We start from the raw sequence: 22,369 nt of genomic DNA on the forward strand, positions 1-22,369 counted from the left end.
ACTTTATGTGGATATATAACAAAGTCAGCATAAAATTTTATCTGAGCTAAAAAACTTTTTTGCCTGTGGCTAGGTCTATTTTCCATTTTGAAATTACAGATATTTATAAAAATAACTGGAATTTTTCTGGTCATAAATAGTATTGCTTCTATACTATGGGACATAAGGGTGTTCGACCTTAATTCAAAATTTAGATACAGACTTTCAAGAGCTATTTCTGTAGGCACTACAGAGTTCAGGAACAGTCATCATGTTTAACTGAGCAGTTTGAAAAAGTGATGGTTATAAATTTGGTAGATTCTCTGGTGGCTTGTTAGGGTAAGATTTCCCAAAGGAGTTAGAGCTAACGTATGATTATGCCCAAAGAATAAAAAAATAAAACAGCTCTGCCCCCACACCCCCAAAAACCTTTGTTTTTTTGTGTGTGTTTAACAAATTCACAGATTTAAAAATGTATATACAGTTAAAGATACAGACTTTGTAAGTGCTACATATCTCAAATATTTCATAAATAGAAAGGGACACATTTTTATACCTAAGATACACTATTTCATGTATGCTTTTATTAAATGAAAGTTAATTACTCCATATAACAAAATAGTCTTTTACTTTTAAAACAGAAAATAGTTAACGTACAACTTAAACATTAATAACAGCAGTTTCTGACAATATTAGTCCTTAAGAGGAACAATAAAACAGATTGTTTTCTATACAGTCAAAACAGACTGATTAAACCATAAAAGAATTGTGATTCATGCATTGCATATACTACACTAACAGTTATTTTAGCTTATTGAATTCACACCTAGATAGTTTAAATTAGGCAATCAGTTCTTTGCTTTTACTTGTGATAATGATCTAAAAAGTCAAATGATAAAGGCAGCTGTAATGAATACCTGAGGAAGATTTATGAAATTAGAGATAATTCCTCCTAGTTTTTAAAACAGGCAAAAAGACACAGATTTTCATATAATTATAAATTCTTAAACCATTATGAGTTCAGATTCCAAACAAACATTCTTCCCTTGAGAACAAATTTGTTTTATCTTACTTTGAAATCTGATCATTACTGGCTGGTTGGAGTAATGTGTTAGGAACCACAACAAAATTCAGAGGTAAAGAGTGCTGTAGTAGATTATCTATGTCTGCAGTGGGAGCAAGATAGAAAGTGGTAGTATTCGCATTGAGTATTTGTTGACCTCGTTTTTATTCTCTTAATCTCAGAACTATTTCATAAAATTTTCTGTCACGGTAGGTTCAAATATACAGTATAAGCAATTATAAGAACTCCTCTGTAGTAGTAATTTCTCTAAATTTAATAAAATACGGTAAAAGTGATTATTAGGAATAAACTCTAAATGTGTCATGCCTATGATAACATAGAGTGGCCAAATGGATATAAGAAAAAAAAAATCCACAGGTTATATCTGTATGAATGTTCCTATGGAGAGGCTTGGTTATATCATTATAGTGATTTAGTCTCATAACTTCATCTAGAAAGTAGTTTACTACTATTGTTCTAATTTCTCAAGGCCTGATCATTCTCTGAGAAATGGCAAATTCTTAAGTTATAATAATCATGCCTCTTTTCAAAGAAAAGATTTTTACTTCAAAATCACTGGCTAAAATAAATTTCATCACCTGATGGGCTATGTTATGATAAATTCTACGGTTGCTTTATTTCTAGACCTGAAGATTTATATGTATTATTGTTTAATATTGCTTCTCTTTAGTAAATTAAATATTTAAGAAATAACTCTTGTAATAGCATATATATATTTTATAGTTCTAGTTAACTATAAGAACTGAAGGATAACATATACTCTATTAAAGAGATTTATTTTTAGCATAGAGGTGGATTAATTTGTCACAATATGACAACTGATCACAAGTATTGAATCTGATAGATACCATGAAAGTATAATGTTTTTACATGGGGATATATTGCCTTTTAAACGAGATTATTGCCATCATTGTGTTAAATTCATTCCTGAAGTTTGACTTGTAAGTTTAAGATATAAAAGAATTTTCGTTTCCATGTTCCTAAAATGCTAAGTAAATTTTCTCTATTTATTTTGGTAAAAATAGCTTAAAATATTAAGGAAATCCAATGATAGGTACGGAAGAAAAAGGTTGATACTAACAGTTGGTCTCTGATTAACAAGTTAAAAATTGACAGGTTATCCAAAAACTGATATTTTGGGCATTAATTGTGAACCAACTATGTTTTTTTAATAGAGAAGCATGAAAGAACTTTCCACAGCTTCTAGTATCTGGAATTCAGCACTGTAAAGCAGATACATTAGACATGCAAAACACCTAGCATGCTATAAGTAATCAAAAAAATCCTCAAAGGATGATGCATATTGTGCTGTAGAAAGCAGGCCTTCCTAACACAATGTGATTCACAGTAAGGCTTAAGTTACGATTTCATTTTCCTTAAGAATTTTTATTGGAGACTTTATTAGTGAACAGACTCTGGATGACTGAATTATTGGAAAAAAATCTAAATGAAACATGTACACTATCTTCTAGGTGTTATTTTCTTCATTAGACATATTTAATTACACAATCTATTTCTTTGAGCCCAGAATACAAGAAGGATTTAAGTAACACAAACATTTTTGGGTGAAATAAAAATTAGTAGCAAAGTAGAATTTCAGTCAGAAATTCAGCATATTATGCCACAGGGAATGTAATTTGCATAATCTGATATTTTTTCCAGTGCAGCATTGTGAAGGGTGGCAATGATGATATTACCATTTTTTAAAAAAATACAAATTCTTTTTATTATGGGGATAACTACCAACTGGTATATACTTAAAAGGTACTTACTAAAATTAGGTGATTTCTATAATCATTAATGCATTAAGAAACAGGCAGCTTCTGATCTAATGCGTAAGTTGCTCTTTCCTTACTGTATTTTTCAGACCACCTGCGAGTTAGTTCTAGATAAAGACTTGGTTTATGAGGCCGGTAATCCAGGTACACTGTACTACTGGTTCTTTTGGGAATAGCTTTTTCAATCTGAGTTCCTTCATGCCACTCATTGAAAGAGGTGATAGAAATCACACTGGGGTGGGCATGGAGTGCAGCACCCAGAGCAGTTTCATAGTACTTCCCGCTGATTCGGTTTCGAGTGTTTTGAGCATTCCATGGGCGGATGCTGGTATCTATATATCCTGGGCCCACACTTGGGATAAACAGTAGGTTGAACTGGTCACAAAAAAATTTTATCCTTGCCCAATTCTCATATGATGAGCCATAAGTAAAGCCATTTGTGGCAAAATATGTGTAAATTCCATCAAAACCAGCTTGTAGAATATCATATCTATGTTTGCTTTCTACTAGAAGTGCAATAAACAGTGCATCATAAGGAGAATTGCGGACGCTCTGAGACCCTGTGGTGGTTAACAAATTGGCCCATTTTTCAGGTTTTGTGATATAGGAATCATAGATATAAAACATAGGAAGAGCAGTGCCGGTCTTAGTCTTGTACCTATAAAAGGCCGGATGATTTCCATATCTAGAATACAAAAATACATAGAAGTGAGTATCTGTAACTCATTTTCCACAGACAACCATTTCTATACTGAAAATGAAAGTAATCAGTGCAGTTTAAGCACATTGTTCACTTTCATATTAAGGGTAATCATTAAAAATGCATTTTCAATTTTGCAGATAGGAAAATTGAGATACTGGATACATCAAGACATACTGAGGTTTACAAATGATGACCAACCTATATGAATAATGCCTCACTGTTGCTGACAAGTTTCTTTTTAAGAGTACAGTATCTGTCACAGGTTCTTATCAGTAAAATCCTTGAACAAAATTTATATATAAATGAAACTATTAGATGTGGGTCCACAGATATAAAAGCAGTTCACATTTCATAATTTAAAAAGACAAAACTCTGTATTCGTGATTTATAGAATATCAGTTTAAAATGTCAGCCAACAAATCATAAATAGCTTATTAAACAATCTATACAGAAAGCGAATCATAAGGAATTTCAGAAATGTTCCTCAAAATGATTATTCATCACAAAATTTTATCTCAGACCATAAGTCATTCAAATCTCAAATATAATTTAAATGTACTCTTAAAACAATTGGGTTGTAAAACAGTAATTATAAACACAAGAAACTCACTTGTCTATAATATATTTGACATTTTTGTACATGTTTTGATCATCTCGATTGCTATATGGTTCGATGTGAAAAGTGACCTAAAACAAAAGATTAGAGAAAAAATTACGTAAAAATGAAAGTGTATTTCATATTTTTAATAATTTAATCTTAATTTAGGATGAATACTTCTTGAACATAAATATTATTAACAGCGAGTTCTAGCAGAGAAAGCTCCTAGTTAATGTTGTTACTGTGAAATAATATGCTCAACTGTTTATACTTTTTACCTCCGTTCTCACAACTCCCTTAAGGTAGTTACTAAGTGAGGCAGACTGCTGGAGGCAAAATAAGCAATCAGAATTCAGAACTCAAATGTTCAACCACTATGCAGTACTTCTTCCTATATGTTTATTTCTTAAAAAATAGGGATATATTCTACATCCAGACATAAAAGAACATGGTCCAGAAAAATCTGGATTCTTTTCCCAAGTGTGACAAACAAACAGCAATTTTTTTTTTTTTAAGATTTATTTATTTGAGAGAGAGTGGGCACATACCAGTGTGGGGAGGGGCAGAGGGAGAGAATCTCAAACAGACTCCTCACCTAGCGAGGAGACTGCCTAGGGGCTGGATCCCACCACCCTGAGATCATGACCTGAGCAGAAATCGAGAGTCAAAAGCTTAACTGAGCTACCCAGGCTCCCCAATAGCAAAGTCCTCTGTCATTAAAACACCATTTCACAAAATAATCTACATTTAATGTGTAAGAGTACTCAAAGAATTTATCACAAATACCCACTAGTACCATGAAGGCTTCTTATTGATATGGTTTATAGATCTCTACCATAACTGTAGAAAGCAGTAACCAAAAGTATTTTTTTTTTAAATACTGTGCACAGAAGATTCATTTTCAGCTTATATATAAATCAAAAACTGATTATGGCTAGTAAAACCATTTTGTATACTTCAAACTTGTATACTTCAAACTAGTAGTGTAGATTGTCACTTAGATCTGTAAATCAAATAGGGGATTTTGCACTTTTATTACTAACTTTAACTGACTTACCAGTAGCCATTAAACATCTTTATGACCATCTTGATGTTATTCTAATCTTAGGGTTTAGTCTCTATGAAGCAGGTATGGAATTAGAAACTTCTATGCTACTGCAATATAAAATGCCTTTGTTTTGGGGCCACCTGGGTGGGACAGTTGACTAAGCATCCCACTCCTGGTTCCGGCTCAGGTCATGATCTCAGGGTGGTGGCATCAAGCCTGCCTGGGCTGCTGCTCAGCGCAGAGTCTGCTTGGGATTCTCGCTCACTCTCCCTGTGCCCCTCCCTCTCTAAAATAAATCCATCTTTAAAATGCTTTTGTTTTCAATTACCCAATTAAAGTAAAATGAATAAATAACAAATATGAGTACTATGAATAATAATAAAATGGATTTTACTAGTCACAGAATTTTAAAGTCAGACAGCATTTAGTGAAAATATTCCCTACTTTGTATAATATTATTGAAATCTCATTTTATTGAAAGGAAGTTTTATCAGTAACAAAATAAGGTCAAATTCAATTCTGTATATTTAAGTACTGCTAGGACAGTCATAGTTTTCAGTAGCTCTAGTATTTACTTTTTTTTTTAAAGACTTTATTTATTTATTTGACAGTGAGAGAGGAAACGGAGAAGCAGGCCTCTCGCAGAGCGGGGAGCCCGATGTGGGGCTCGATCCCAGGACCCTGGGATCATGACCCGAGACGAAGGCAGACACTTAACGACTGAGCCACCCAGGCACCCCTAGTATTTACTTTTTAACTTCAAGTGAAAGCAGAATGGCAAGGGTATAGGTATTTTCATGTTCCTATATAATGTTACCTTGGCTAATTCTCCCTTTAGATGGAATGTTGTATTTTCTAAGCTTCCATTTTATATATAAAGGGTACCTTGTTTAAGCAAATAGCCTATGTCAAAATATCATTGATAAATATACAATATTTCATTTTCCCCTCCTATATTTCAAACTTCTTAATTATAATAAAATCACTTTGTAGGTTTAATTAATGATGTAATCTAGTTAGTATTTCTCTTTCATTGGGAAAAACCTATTAGACCAATATTAAAGTAACCTGATAAATGACAGAATACTATATATAAAGTCAAACGTTAGCTTCAGATTAGAGTCATAAATGTCCCCTCATTTCATACTGCTACACTTTTGACCTTTCCAGCTCTTCTCCACCCTGCAGCCAAAGTAAACTTTCTAAACTGTACATCTGATGATCCTGGAGAGAGAGGTCAGCAACACACTGGCATAAAATGTTCCTATTTATCCACCCCAAAAATCAAAGGATTATTCATACATGAACAAAAAGCACCCTCATGGGTGTTTTTAGACCCATCACCTTACTCCAAGGAACCTGGGAGGAGTGTCACCCACCAGAGGAGTGAGCCAAACTGCCTAGACCATTCTTGCCCCTACGGGACAAAAACTGGGTGAGTACAGACTGGAATAGCGTCAGAGTCTTCCCTAAGGCAGACTCTAGCACACCATTGTAAAGGGCCACCTGAGAGATTGTAAGAGAAACTTTCCTGGTACCACCCCTCTGCCCAATGAAACACTGAAGGGTGCTAATTTATCTGGTGGCAGTGACCTCTCCTGCAGGGGAAAAGGAAAGCAGTTAGTGCCTAATTATGGCAACCAGAGAAAGCCATTCTCTCCCTCAGCACCTGGAGTACTAAGGTGGGAGATCTATAACTGGGGATTGGGAGGAAATTGGGAAAGCAGATAAGAATTTCAAATAGCTGTAATGAGGAAACTCAACAAGTTACAAGGAAATTCAGAAAGAATTCAATCAAATCAGGAATTAAAAATACAAAATGAGTTCTTTCATTCAGTAAATTAGATCCAGAATGTAACAGAGAGCATATACAGACCACATGAAAGAAAGAATAATTGCATGGAGGATAAGAATTTTGAAATAACACGGAAGAGGGAACTTAAAGTATAGAAAGCCTAAATGAGTGGTGATTATAAAAAAGACAAATATCAGAATAATCAAGATTTCAGAAGAGAGGGAGAAGGGGATGGGAAAGATAATCCATGCAAGTGGAAACTGCAATAGAACATCAAATTTCAGAATATAAATTCAAAGAGGGCTGAAAAATTAAGTGTTCAAGTGAAAATCACTAATTTTCTCTGGGAATGTTTTCACATGCTATGGCAACAATGCTGTATTTTAGTGTTTCTTCTGGTAATACTTTCCCCCAAAATATCAACAGATATAATTTATACTTACACCGATTACTGCTAACTTTCCTCTTTACAAAATGTGTCTCTGTGTCAAATATTTTTCTTTGTAGTTTTACTTTATAATTTTGTTGAAATAAATATAACTACTAGGAAAAGAAAAAAAAAAAAAAAAAAAAGCTCCAATTCAAGATAGTGACGTAGGAACCTACAACTCACCTTACACGGACACACTGAATCTATAGCTATCTATGGAACAATTTCCTCTGAAAAAAACCCTAAAACTTGGCAGAGTGAGCTCTTCACATCTGGTAAACAAGGGGAAAACCACATCAAAGTGGGTAGGAAAGGCCGAGACACAATCTCACCATAAACCCCCACCACGGACCCATAATCGGACAGGGATTCAAAAGTTGGGAGCCTCTCCCTGAGAAGCAAAGTGCTTGATCCCACATTGGGCATCCTAACGTTTAAGACTGGCACCTGAGAGATGAGACTCCAAAACATCTGGCTTTGAAGACCTCCAGGGTTTACACCTACCAGATTGATGGGGCTATGGTAAACTGAAAAATGGCTCTTAAAAGGCTCACGTGCAGATTCACCTGCCCCAAGGCCCAGCACGGAAGCAGTCCTTTGCAGGTGACCAGACTTTATGTGAAACAGACTCATTTGCTAATGTGAAAACATTGGTCTGAGGCGCAGAGGCCTAAGGAGGACTCTCTGGGGAGAAGGCTGGTGAGTGCCATCTTATTAATCTCTCTCAGTTATGCTATAGAGCACCAGGATCTCCTGGAGGAGAGCTTTTATCCATGCCTGGTAATTCAGTTTTTGTGGCTGCAACTCAGATAACACCCCTTGATCACCTGGCTCTAGAGAATGAGGGGTTCCTGGGTCCCACAGGGCTATAACAATCAAAGAGGCAGTTTGGCAGACTAACACTACCAAACTGCTTCTTCCTCTGCCTGCCACTCCACCTGCTTGTGCTCTGACAAAATCTAAAAACAAAACAAAACGAAAAACCACCACCAACCACCCACATTTAAGGGCTGCTGTGAACCTTTCCTGAGTCCTCAGAGGGCAGGTACTATCTCTCGTGCTCCCTCTGCTGCACTCCAGAAGGTCAGCATCTCTTAGAGGGGAGGTCTTACATGTGTTTGGTGCCCTGATTTTTGTGGCTGCAACCCAAAGGATAACCCCTGATTGCCTGGCTCTCGTAGCATCAGAGTCTGAGTTCCTGAGTCCCCCAGAACTATAATAATCAGATAGTCCTTGGTGGGGCACCACCCAGACAGCAGATTGAAACACAGCCCCATTCTGTCAAAAAGGCTGAGTTGCTTGTCCTGGAGCTTCAGCCTTAGGGGCAGGCTTCAGGTTTGGCACCCAGCTAGAGCCTACCGAAGTGCTCTCAGGGAACATAGGCCAGGGGATGCTATCTTTGTGCCTTCTGTCTGCCTCATTACAGCTTGTGGAATCTCCCAGAAAGGAGCTTATAAACTTGCCTGAAGCCCCAGTTTTCACAACTGCCACTCAGACACCTCCTCCCGATCACCTGGCTCTGATGGCCAGTGCATCTTATATATAGCCCAGTGGGACCACAAACATATCTGCATTCTTTAAAAGCTACTGCCTTAAGGGTCTGGCTTCTGATCAGCCTGAGTCTACATGCTGAATGAGGCCCTCCCCTGCTTTGGGTAACTAACTAGTTATTGGAACACCCCAACTACAGGGATCTGTTAGAAATAATATAGGATGCTTGGACAAACACAAAGGATTGAGAGACAACCAAAAGCTAGGGCAGGGTTGAATGTTAAGGTTCATCTCCTGCACAAGGCTAGCCATTCAAGACTGGGAGAAGTAGTTGTTTCATCTAATGTGTAGAAACCAACACAGAATCAAGTGATAAAGATAGTAAATAGAGATAGTAACTTACCTGATAAAGAGTTGAAATTAATGATCACAATTATGCCCACAAAACAATTACGCCCACAAAACTCTGAAGAATGGATTTAAAAAGTGAGAACTTCAACAAAGGAATAGGAAATATAACAAAGTACCAAACGGAAGTCAGTGCTAGAGAATAAAATAGCTGAACTGGAAAATACACCAGATGGGTTTGATAGCATGAAGCAGAAGAGAGACTCAAACACAAGTCATAGGAACTCACCAATCAGAGCAGCAAAAAAAAAAAAAAAAAAAAAAGGAAAAACAGTGAAGCTAGATTAAGGGATTTATACGATAACATCAAGCAAACTAACAATTGCATGATAGAGGTCCCAGGAGGAGGAGAGAGAGAGAAGGGGGCAGAAAACTTATCTGAAGAAATAATAACTGAAAATTTCCCTAACCTGAGGAAGGAAAACACCTCCAGATCCAAGAAGCTCAGAGAATTCCTAAAAAGATGAACCCAGAAAGACTTGCAGTTAGAGATTATTAAATGTCTTAAAATGTAATTAAAATGTCAAAAGTTAAGGACAAGGAAAGATTCTTAAAAACAGTAAGAGAAAAACACTTGTTACCATATAAGGGAACCTCCATAAGACTAATAGCAAATTTTTCAGCAAAAACTAAGCAGACCAGAAGAAAGTGTCACAACCAAGAACACTGCACCTGGCAAAGTTATCATTCAGAATTCAGAAGAGATAAAAGAGTTTTCCACACAAGCAAAAGCCAAAGGAGATCACCACCACAAACCCACCTTACAAGAAACGTTAAAGGGACTGTTTTAAGTAGAAAAGAAAGGGCACTAAATATTTCACAACTTGTGAAAGTACAAATTTCACTGGTAAAGGTAAATATATAGTGAGGGTAGTGAATTAATCACAAAGCTAGCATGAAGCTTAAAAAATAAAAACAGTAGAAACTACAAATAATAAAATGATGTAAAACGTGACACCACAAACATAAAAGAGGTGTGAGGGGAGTAAAACTGTAGAGTTTGGAATGCACTCAAACTTATCAATTTAAAACTGTTACAAATATAACTTGTTATATGTAAACCTCATGGTAATCACAGAGCAAAACCTACAGCAGATACGTGCACACACAAAATAATGAGAAAGGAATCTAGGCACACCACTAGAAAGCCATCAAACCACAAAGGAAGAGAGCAAAAGAAGACAAAAGAACAGAGGAACCCAAAAACAGCCAGAAAACAACAAAACAGCAAGACGTACAAACTATCAAATTACTTTAAATGTAAATGGACTAAATTCTCTAATCAACAGACTAAATTCTCTAATCAACAATCAATAAACAATGGATTAAAAATAAATAAAAACAAGACCCATCTATATGGTACCTACAAGAGTATCAGATATAAGAACATGTAGTCAGAAAGTGAAGGGATGGAAAAAGGTATTTCATGCAAAAAGAAACCAAAAGAAAGCAGGAGTAGCTATATGTATATCCCACAAAATAGGCTTTCAAAACAAAGACTATCATAAGAGATAAAAAAGGGGATTACATACTGATAAAGGGGTCAATCCAATAAGAAGATGTAGCATTTATAAATATTTATGCACTCAGCATAGGAGCACCTAAATATATAAAGCAAATGTTAAAACACCCGAAGGGAGAAAAAGCAATACAATAATTGTAGAGGACTTAAATACCCACTTAAATCAATGGATAAATTATTCAGAGAGTAAAAGAAATTATAGGCCTTAACATGTCAGAACAGATGAACTTAACAGATATTTACAGAAAATTTCAATCAAAGCAACAGACTGCACCTTCTTAAAGTGCATTGTCATTCACCCATCCTCCAGGATAGGTCATATGTTAGGCCACAAAACGAGTCTTAACAAATATATTAAGATTGAAATCATACACCATGTGGTCAGAAAAGATGCTTGATGAAACCAGAAAACAATTATAAGAAAACTGGGAAATTCCCAAACATGTGGAGATTAAACAACATGGTACTGAACAACTAATATATCAAAGAAGAAATTAAAAGAGAAATTTAAAAATTCCTTGGTCACAGCAACTTCTTTCAAGACACGTCTCCGAACTTTTGGGACTTCATCAAGATAAAAAGCTTCTGCACAGCAAAGGAAACAGTCAACAAAACTAAGCGGCAACCCACGGAATGGGAGAAGATATTTGCAAATGACATTACAGAGAAAGGGCTGATATCCAAGATCTATAAAGAACTTCTCAAACTCAAATAACCCAGTCAAAAAATGGGCATAAGATATGGACACTCCTCCAAAGAACACATACAAATGGCTAACAGACACATGAAAAAATGCTCAACATCACTAGCCATCAGGGAAATACAAATCAAAACCACACTGAGATACCACCTTACAACAGTTAGAATGGCAAAAATTAACAAAACAGGAAACAACAAATGTTGGCGAGGATGTGGAGAAAGGGGAACCCTCTTACACTGTTGGTGGGAATGCAAGCTGGTACAGCCACTCTGGAAAACAGTATGGAGGTTCCTCAAGATGTTAAAAATAGAGCTATCCTATGACCCAGCAATTGCACTACTAGGTAATTACCCCAAAGACATAGATGTAGTGAAAAGAAGGGGCACATGCACCCCAATGTTCATAGCAGCAATGTCCACAATAGCCAAACTGTGGAAAGAGCCGAGATGCCCTTCAACAGATGAATGGATAAAGAAGATGTGGTATGTATATATAATGGAATATTACTCAGCCATCAGAAAGGATGAATACCCACCAGTTGCATCAACACGGATGCAAGTGGAGGGGATTATGCTAAGTGAAGTAAGTCAAGTGGAGAAAGACAATTATCATATGGTTTCACTCATATGTGGAACATAGGCAATAGTATGGAGGACCATAGGGGAAGGGAGGGAAATCTGAAGGGGGAGAAATCAGAGAGGGAGATGAACCATGAGAGACTATGGACCCCAGGAAACAAACTGAGGGTTTCAGAGGGGACGGGGGTAGGGGGATGGGATAACAGGGTGGTGGGTATTAAAGAGGGCACGTGTTGTGGTGAGCACTGGGTGTTTTATACACAACTAATGAATCATTGAACACTACTACATCAAAATCTAATAATGTATACTATACAGTGGCTAACTGAACATAAAAAAAAAACGAGACAAAGAAAATAGTAATAAAAAATACAAAAACTTAAGAGGGGAGTTCATAGCAATACATGCCTACCTTCAGAAATAAGAAAAAAATTTCAAACGAACAATCTAACTTTACACGTTAAGGAACTAGAAAACAAAGCAAAACAAAACAAAAACCCAAAGAGTTTGGAGCTATATGTGAAAATATATATAACAAAGTTTGGAGTTTTATATAGGGAATAGAGACTGAAACGACAATAGAAAAGAAGAAAACGAGCTGTTTCTTTGAAAATTTAAACAAAATTGACAAACCTTTAACTAGACTCACAAAGAAAACTCAAAAAAAAACAGAAATGAAAGAGATGTTACAAATAAACCACAGAAATACAAAGGATCATAAAAACTACAATGAACAATTATATGCCGACAAATTGAACAACCTAGAAAAATGGATAAGTTTCTAGAAACATACAACCTTCTGAGACTTCATCATGAAGAAAGAAAATCTGAACAAACCAATTATTGGTAAGGAGATTGAGTCAGTAATCAAAAACTTCCAATAAACAAAAGTTCAGGGACAGAATGCTTTGTTGGCGAATTCTACCAAATATTCAAAGAATTTATAGAAATCTCTACTCTTCCAAAATACAGAAGAGAAGCAAACTCTCTTGTAAAAATTAGCAAACTAATTTTACAAGGTTAGCATTACCCTGATACCCAAACCAGACAAGGATGCCACAAGAAAAGAAAATTACAGGCCAACATCCATGATGAACACAGATGCAAAAATCATCAACAAAATATTACTAGTCTGCATTATTGCCAATAGCCAAGACAACAGAACAACCTATATGTCTAGTGAAGGATGAATGGGTAAAGAAGTAGCAGTATGTATATGTATACACACACACACACACACACACACACACACACACAATGGAATTTTATTCAGTCATAATAAAGAATGAAGAATAAAATTTTGCCATTTGTGACAACATGGGTAAACCTTGAGGTAATTATGCTAAGTAAAATAAGTCAGAGAAAGAAATGCTGTTTGATCTCACTTAAATGTGGAACAAACCAAGCTCACAAAGCAAAGGGCGGGAGGTTGAGGGATGTGGGCAAAGGTGTTTAAAATGTACTGATTTCCAGTTATAAAAAATGTCAGTCATGGGGATGTAATGTATAGCATGGTGACTACAGTTCCTAATACTTCACTGCACATCTGAAACTTGCTAAGAGAGTAGATCTTAAAAGATTTTATCACAAGAAAACTTTATAATTATGTATGGTGGCAGATGTTAACTAATTGTGGTGATCATTCCACAATATATATAAATATAAAATTTTTACATTGTACACTGGAAACTAATATAATGCTACATGTCAATTATACTCAATTAAAAAAAAAAAAGGAAATCAAAGAATATCTCAAATGAAAATGGAAACACAACATACCAAAACCAATGGAATGCTGCAAAACTAGTTGAGACAGAAGTTTATAGTGATGAATGCACATATTAAGAAATGAGAAAGATCGTAAATAAACAGCCTTAACTTTACACCTCAAGGAACTAGAAAGAGAACAAACTAAGCCCAGAGTTAGCTTAAGGAAGGAAATAATAAAGATCAGAGCAAAAGTAAATGGAAACCAGAAAAGCAATAGAAAAGATCAATGAAACGAAGATCCTGGTTTTTTTTGAACGATAACAAAATTTACAACTCTTAAGCAAGACTGAGAATGAGACAGAAGACTCAAATAAAAAGAAATTACAACAGACACTACCAAAATAAATAGGATCATAAGAGACTACTATGAATAATTATATGACCTCAAAGAAATGGATAATTTCCTAGAGACACAGAAATAGGAATGTCTGAACAGTAACATGAGGAGATTGAATCATTATCAAAAACTTCCTGACAACTGAAATCTCATGACCAGATAGATGTCTTACTTAATTGGGCAATTCTGTCAAATATTTAAAAACGAATTAATGCCATTACTTTTCAATTTTTTTCTAAGAACTAGAAGAGGAGGGAACACTTCTAAACTCATTTTATGAGCCCATCATTATCCTGATGCCAAAGCTAGATAATGATGCTACAGGGATGGATGGAAAACTATAGATCCTATGAAAAGAGAGGCAAAAGAACATATCTAATGATATTAAAGGCAAAATACAACAGAACCACAGCTAACACTATAGTCAGGGAAAAATTGAAAATTTTTCCTCTAAGATCAGGAACAAGACAAGTATGCTCACCTTACCACTCTTATTCAAAATAGCCCATGCAAGTCCTAGCTAGAGCAACCAGGCAAAACAAAGATATATAAAGTATCCAAATAGGAAAGGAATAAGTAAAACTGTCATTATTTGCAGATGATAGGATCTTATATATCGAAAATCCCGAAGACTCTTAATTTAAATTAGTGGATCTAATCAGTGACTTCAGTAAAGCTGCACAAATTAAAACCAATATACAGAAATCAGTTGCACTCTATACACTAACATACATCTGAAAAGGAAAAAAAAAATCTATCTCATTCACAAACACATCAAAAACAATAATAAATACAGAGGAATAAATTTAACCAAGGAAGTAAAAGATCTGTATAATGAAAACTACATAACTTTGCTAAAAGAAATTGAAGACAACATAAACAAATGGAAAGACATCTCGTGTTCACAGTTTCAAGAGATAATATTGTTAAGATGTTCACGCTACCCAAAGCAGTCTACAGATTCAATGCAATTCCTATCCAAATCCAATGTAATTTTTCACAGAAATAGAAAAAATAATGCTCAAATTTGTTTAGAACCACAAAAGATCCCTAATAGATATAATAATCATGGGAAAGAACAATAAAACTAGAGGTATCACACTTCCTAGTTTCAAACTATACTACGAAGCTATGGTAATTAAAATTTGGTACTGGTGTAAGATAGATGCATTGACCCATGGAACAAAATAAAGAGCCCAGAATTAAGTCCCTGCATATAAGGTCAATTAGGGGATCAGGAACATCCAGTGAAGAAAAGATAATTTCTTCAACAAACGGTGCTGGGAAAACTGCATAACCACATGTAGAAAAAGAAAACTGGACCCCTAATTTATACAACTCACAAAAATTGCCTTGAGAGGGACTTGAAGACTTAAACATAAGACCTGAAACTGTAAAACTCTTAGGAAAAAAACATGGGTAAGAACCTTCTTGACATTGGTCTTGACATGGTATTTTGTATATGACAACAAGAGTACAAACGACGAAAGAAAAAAAATCAGTAAGTGGGACTATATCAAACTTAAAATCTACACTGTAGAAGAGAAACAATAAAAAGACAGCTATGGAATGGTAGGAAATATCTGCAAACCATGTATTGGATAAGGAGCTAATATCCAAAATTTATAAAGAACTCATACAATTAAAAAAATCTGATTAAAAAATGGGCAGAGGAAGAGTAGAGACATTTTTTCCAAAGAAGATATCCAAATGGCCAACAGGTACATGAAAAGGTGCTCAGTATCACTAATCATCAGGGAAATGCAAATAAAAACCAAAATAAGATGGCCATAATAACAGATGTGAGGTGCTATCATCAAAAAGAATTGTTGATTAAGATGTGGAGAAAAGGAAACCCTTGTGTACCGGTAGTGGGAATGTAAATTGGTGCAGCTACTATAGAAAGCAGTATGGAGGTTCCTTAAAAAATTAAAGACAGGGTGCCTGGGTGGCTCAGTCATTAAGCGTCTGCCTTCGGCTCAGGTCATGGTCCCAGGGTCCTGGGATCGAGTCCCACATCGGGCTCCCTGCTCGGCGGGAAGCCTGCTTCTCCCTCTCCCACTCCCCCTGTTTGTGTTCCTGCTCTCGCTATCTCTCTCTCTGTCAAATAAATAAATAAAATTTAAAAAAAAAAAAAAAATTAAAGACAGCACTAACATAATATAGAAATTTCACTTCAGAGTATTTATTCAAAGGAAATGAAATCACTATCCCCAAAGGATATCTGCACCGTCATGTTCCTGCCAGCATTATTTACAATAGACAATATATGGAAACGATGTAAGTGTCCATTGGATGAATGGATAAGGAAAATGTGGTATATATACACAATGGAATGCTATTCAGCCATGAGAAAAAAAGAAATCCTGCTATGTGTGACAACATGGGTGGACCATGAGGTCATTAAGATAAGTGAGATAGGTCAGACAAAGAGACAATTTAGGATATCTCTTATATGTGGAATCTAAAAGAAAATGAATGCAAAACAACAACAACACAAAAAACCAGTAGAATGGTGTTGCTAGGGCCTGGGGGCTGGAGGAATGGGAGTGATTTTGTTTAAGGGTATATACTTGGAACTAGTAGATAAAAACCATGGAGATCTAACACACAGGACAGTGGTTCTACACAACAAAACCGTATTATAAAGACTAGATCTTAATTGTTCCCATCACTAGAGATTATAATTATGTGACATGATAGAGGTATTAGCTAGTGCTACAATGGCAATCATACTACAGTATAAATTTATCATTGCGTTGTAAACCTTAATTTACATGCTATATGCTGGTAATATCCCAAAAAAGGAGGTAAAAATCAGATCAAGCTTTCCTCCTCCCGCTCCTCCACACCCCACCTTCACTCCTCTATACCTTTCATCTTCCCCTAGAATACAAATGAGGTCTTCCTACACCTATATGGTGCTATAATACTTAGTACTTTTCTCTTCCTGCAATTACTTGTGTTTGTCTCTGACCTCCACCAAACTGCAAAGTCCCTTAAGATACAGAGAGATATTATTCTTAATATTACCAGCATCTGGAATAGCACCTGAATGAATGCATACATGAGTGGAAGATTTCCATGCAAAACTGGTTAACAGTCAAATTAAACTCTAGGTCTGCCATTTATATACCCCATTTAGGTGAGATTTACCAAGTTTTCACCACAAATTCACCCTGTAACTTAAGAACAAGGAAGGAAAAAAAAGGGGCAGGGGGAGGAGATCATTGATAGTATAACATCTTTCAAATGGAGCTGAAAAATAATCTTAAAAAAAAAAAACACAAACATACTACATGCAACTTTTAACATAGCCAAAAATCTGCATGAGCCTGAGAAACAGAATTTTCTTATTTATTTGGCCTATGACTCTAGAGCCATAGGCCAAATAAATAATGGATGCTGGTAAACTAACAGTATGAGAAATGTGATTTATATATAACATAGAAAAACACTTGCTATTTTAAAATACAAAATTATTAAAATGCAAGACCATCAGTGGCTAAGTTGGTTCTTTCACTGGATCCTCCTGATTTTCTTTTACCTAGATGGGTGGTTTAATTCAGTCAGATTGTGATGTGATGATGTTATATAATTAACAACCCACAATCACCGTGGCTTTCAAAGACAAACATTTGTTTGTTGCACATAGTTATATGGACTGGCTATGATGGCTGTGCTCCAGACTGTGGATCAGGTTCAGATCTGCTCCCTGTACCTATCATTCTGGGGCCTAGGAAGAAAGAGCACCTGAGGCATGCTGTTCTTACAGAAAAGGAATACAACCATGGAAGCACATATGGTGTTTATGCTCAGGTATGGTATATATTATGTTTTTTCACATCTTATTAGCCAAAGCAAGCCATGAGGCCAAGGCCAACATCAATGGGTCAGGAGGTACACTCACTCTTTTCCATGGAGGGGAAGGGAAAAAGGACTGTTGACTAAACAGTGACACAATCTACCAAAATGTGTTTCACTCAAACACTTTTCACCACTGTGGTCTTTTTTTTTTTTTTTTTTTTTTTTAGAGAGAGCGTGTGAACAGGGGGAAAGGGCAGAGAGAGAGGAAGGAGAACATTAGACTCCCCACTGAGTGGGGAGCCCCACAGAGGGCTCCATCTCAAGACCCTGAAATCATGACTTGAGCCAAAATCAAGAGTCTGACGCTCAACCTACTGAGCCACCCAGGAGAGCCCCTCACTGCTATGTTCTTAAAGATACAGGAGGATGGCAAAGATATAGTGGATAAGACCCAGCTCTGATTTTTATTATATAGTTAAAAAGTGCTACAACAGTCCTTGTTCCAGTGAATATGCTAACAAATATATCAAAGAGCAGGTAACTTGAAACTCATAATTTATATTTTGCTTTACTCATTTACTCTGCTCCCCCCAAGAAATTAATTAGTCCACGTTTGCTAGAGATAAAGCAAAACAAGTAACTAAAGTGTCAAACATTTTTGTTATTCCTGCTCATTTGTTTGACTTAAAAGCACTCACCTAAAATGACTCTTGGTTGAAGTTAATAAATAAAAACTGCAATTACAAAGTGACTAATACTAGTTAAACCCTTATGTAATCACAACTAATAAGCTGTGACAAAAGCTTAACTGTGAGACAAACTCATTTCTTAACAAACTCTCTATTCCTAAACCAAAAAAAGAGAATAAAGGAAAAACATTTTTAGCTCAAAAAGTAGAAAGGGAAGAGTAAAACAAACCTGAGGAAAGAATGATTAATTCTATCAATCAAGATTGAATAGAATACACTAAAACTATTAGAATATTTTAAAAACCTATTAGAATATTTTAAAAATAAAACTGATAAATTGAAGGGCTGCTTTTTTGGCAGGAAGGGGCTAAGCAATTCTATACCAATCAAATTGTAGAAAAGGGAGATTATTTCCTTGTGCTGAAAATTAGCAAGGGCAAAAAGAGTTGTTACGAATAAACCCACTTATTTTACTCTTAAAGTTTCAGGTGTGATAAGTTATGCAGATTGTAGGCCCCAGTTTATTAGCACAGAACTCACAATATTATTCATCTCTTCTATCAGTGCCTTAGAACTTTAATTTTAGTAAGTTACTGTCATTATTTAAGCATTAACTTTTCTTTGTATTAGCAGGCAAAGTTTCCATTCTTTATAAAAACAGGACATATTACACTTTATTTATAAGAAATACCTGCTCAACACTACAGAAATCATACAAAAACTCAATAACTAAAACCATCTTATGGTTTCATCCTGTCATTTTACAAATGAGGTAGATAAGCCAAGAAGATGAAGTAATTATTATAAAATTCCAGAGCTGAGATTAACTCCAGTCTCATGGTTCCTGGTCTATTTTTGTAAGCACTGCATAGTTGCTCCCCAGTCACAAGGCCAAGAAATTATCCTAAACATTTTGTAAAATATTAGCCTGTCTGGTTCCAAATGATTCTGATCATTAGATATAAAAGCTGAAGCACAGAGAGACCAAGTATGTTGGCAATTAGATATCTTTGCCACATTCTCCTAAACAGGAAGCTTTAAAGAGGAGAAAACCAAACCTATCCTCATGCATCAGAACATCCTCCCTTTACCTTTAAACTACTGAAAGTATATACTTAAAGGCCAGCTTTCTTGAGTTGTGAAGGCCTCTTCCCTCTCATCTCCCAGGATTACAGAACTTAGAATTACATGGACAGAAGAGTGGCCTTTGGACCTGTTTTGTGGGAGAATAATCATATTACTTATCCAGTTTCAGACCTGGTGCCAGAATTTGCAAGGTCTGTGTATTTGCAGATTTCAAGTGCCAATGAGAGCTTACTGAATGGTACTGGGGGACATGGCATATGACAGCTCTTTCCAGTCAGCTAATTTAGGTGATGCTGCTGCCTTAGGAGCTTTAGGATTATAAAGTAGAAAAAGAAGGCTTTATGGACAGGAATTGGGGATTAAAAAAAAAAAAAGAACTTGCCTATTTAGCTGATCCTGTTTCCCTAGAGTTCTAGGTCCACTCCCTGATAAATTACTGATTCCTTAAGCTGCAAAAGAAGTCTTAAAACTCATTTTTCAGATTTTTATTTGAAAATAAATATTTCAACAGTGGTCCACATCATCTCTTAAAGACCTCACTTAACTTACCTGTACTGGACAAACCAGCCTGTCTTCCATTAGGATATATAAACTTCAAGACATTTCAGAGCAAATAAAAACCCTCAGTGATTTTTAAGAGTGGTAACAACCTGAGAATTCAGACTAAGTAGTCTCTAGTGAAAAGATACTCTGATTTACATTTTAAGATTTGCTAACACACTACCTTAAAAAACAGGCACAAACATGAAGAAAAATGAGCAATCTAAGAATTATTAGACATGAAAATTATTGCTTAAGGACAAGAACAGTAGAACGGATAATGAAAAAAAAACTACATCAGTATCAGGAAGACAAGGTTATTAATAAACATTCCTTTTACACTTCATTCTAAATTATTCTTGAATTATATACTAGAATCTCATATGAAGTACTTTGTTTTTGGACTATTATGTTTCATTGATCTCTTTCTGTATCCTAATGCTAATGCCATACTCCTAATATCTGTCATTTTATAGTACATTTCATTGTTTGGAAAAACAAGTTTTCCTTTCATTAATTAACATTTTTTAAAGTTTACTTTTTTTTTTTTTTTTTAAGATTTTCTATATTAGGGGCGCCTGGGTGGCTCAGTTGGTTAAGCGTCTGCCTTTGGCTCAGGTTATGATCCCGGGGTCCTGGGATCCAGCCCTGCACTGGGCTCCTTGGTCAGCAGGGACCCTGCTTCTCCCTTTCCCTCTGCCTGCAGCTCCCCTTGCTTGTGCTCTTTCTCTCTCTCAAATAAAAAAAAATAAAAATTGAAAAAAATTATATTTTAAATAAATAAAATCTTTAAAAAAAAAATTTAAAAAGGGTGCCTGGGTGGCTCAGTTAGTTAAGCTTCTGCCTTCTGCTCAGGTTATGATCCCAGGGTCTTGGGATCAGGTCCCACATTGGGCCCCTGCTCAGCAGGGCCCCTGCTTCTCCCTTTCCCTCTGCTGCTATCTGTCAAATAAATAAAATCTTAAAAAGAAAAAAAAGATTTTATTTTTTAGAGAGAGAAAGCACACATGTGGGCGAGTATGAGCGGGGAGGGGCAGAGGGAGAGGGAAAAGCAGACTCCTGCTAAGCCCAGAGCCCAACAGGGGGCTCAATCTCAGCATGACCCTGAGATCATGACCTGAGCTGAAGTCAGACACTTAATTGACTGAGCCACCCAGGCACCCCTAAAAGTCTTACTTTTTTCTAACATTTATAAACTTTAGGATTAGGTGGTTAAATTCTGCATTTAAAATCTCATTATAATTTTTCATTGGGATTAAATTTATATATTATATTAAAATATAAAATACAGGGGGCACCTGGGTGGCTCAGTTGGTTAAACATCTGTCTTTGGCTCAGGTCATGATCTTGGGGAACTCGAATGGAGCCCCACATCGGGCTTCCTGCTCAGCGGGGAGCCTGCTTCTCCCTCTCCCTTTATCCCTCCCCACCACTCATGCTCACGTGCGCTCTCTCTCTCAAATGAGTGGATAAAATCTTTAAAATGTATATATAAAATGCAAATGATCAAAAGAATGGCCACTTGGCAATTCTGACTCTTCACATTAAATTCATGTTTCTCCATTTATGCAAGTCTTTTATACCCTTTCATAAAATGCCAAAGATTTTTCGTAAGTCTACTGCTATGCTATTTTCAGTGTACATGTTTTCCATTTTTCCCCTGTTAATATAGGAATCCTATTGACTCAAATATGCTTTGGTTTCATCCACCTTACTGGACTCATTACATACAAGTTTTTAGATACTTTTCATGAGTTTTATAGATATTTTCTATTTGCAAAGAATGGTAATTTTACCTAGAACATTTTCTCTTTTTGTATTTTTTAGTTAAAATGATTTGTTCAGAAACACTATAACAGGGACATCTGGGTGGTTCAGTCGGTTAAACTGCTGCCTTCGGCTCAGGGCATGATCCAGAGTCCTGGGATTGAGCCCTGCATTGGGTTCTTTGCTCAGTGGGGAGTCTGTTTCTCCCTCTGCCTCTCTCCCTGCTTGTGCTCACTGTCGAATAAATATATATAAAATC

At 35.9% G+C, this 22,369-nt stretch overlaps 1 protein-coding gene across 1 annotated transcript in view; it reads right to left on the minus strand.

Annotated features, from left to right (window-relative positions):
* Positions 1 to 458: 458 nt before the first annotated feature.
* Positions 459 to 22,369, minus strand: part of MANEA (mannosidase endo-alpha) — a 58,293-nt gene continuing 36,382 nt past the window's right edge. The window contains exons 3-4 of the mRNA XM_021693375.1: positions 4,155 to 4,231; positions 459 to 3,526 (exon numbers count right to left, since the gene is read on the minus strand). Of these exons, the coding sequence (XP_021549050.1) occupies positions 2,869 to 3,526; positions 4,155 to 4,231 (735 nt within the window). The 3' untranslated portion in view covers positions 459 to 2,868. The remainder of the gene's footprint in view (positions 3,527 to 4,154; positions 4,232 to 22,369) is intronic.

The sequence above is a fragment of the Neomonachus schauinslandi genome, chromosome 8 (genome assembly GCF_002201575.2).
Source record: "Neomonachus schauinslandi chromosome 8, ASM220157v2, whole genome shotgun sequence".
In the NCBI taxonomy this organism is placed as follows: Eukaryota; Metazoa; Chordata; class Mammalia; order Carnivora; family Phocidae; genus Neomonachus; species Neomonachus schauinslandi.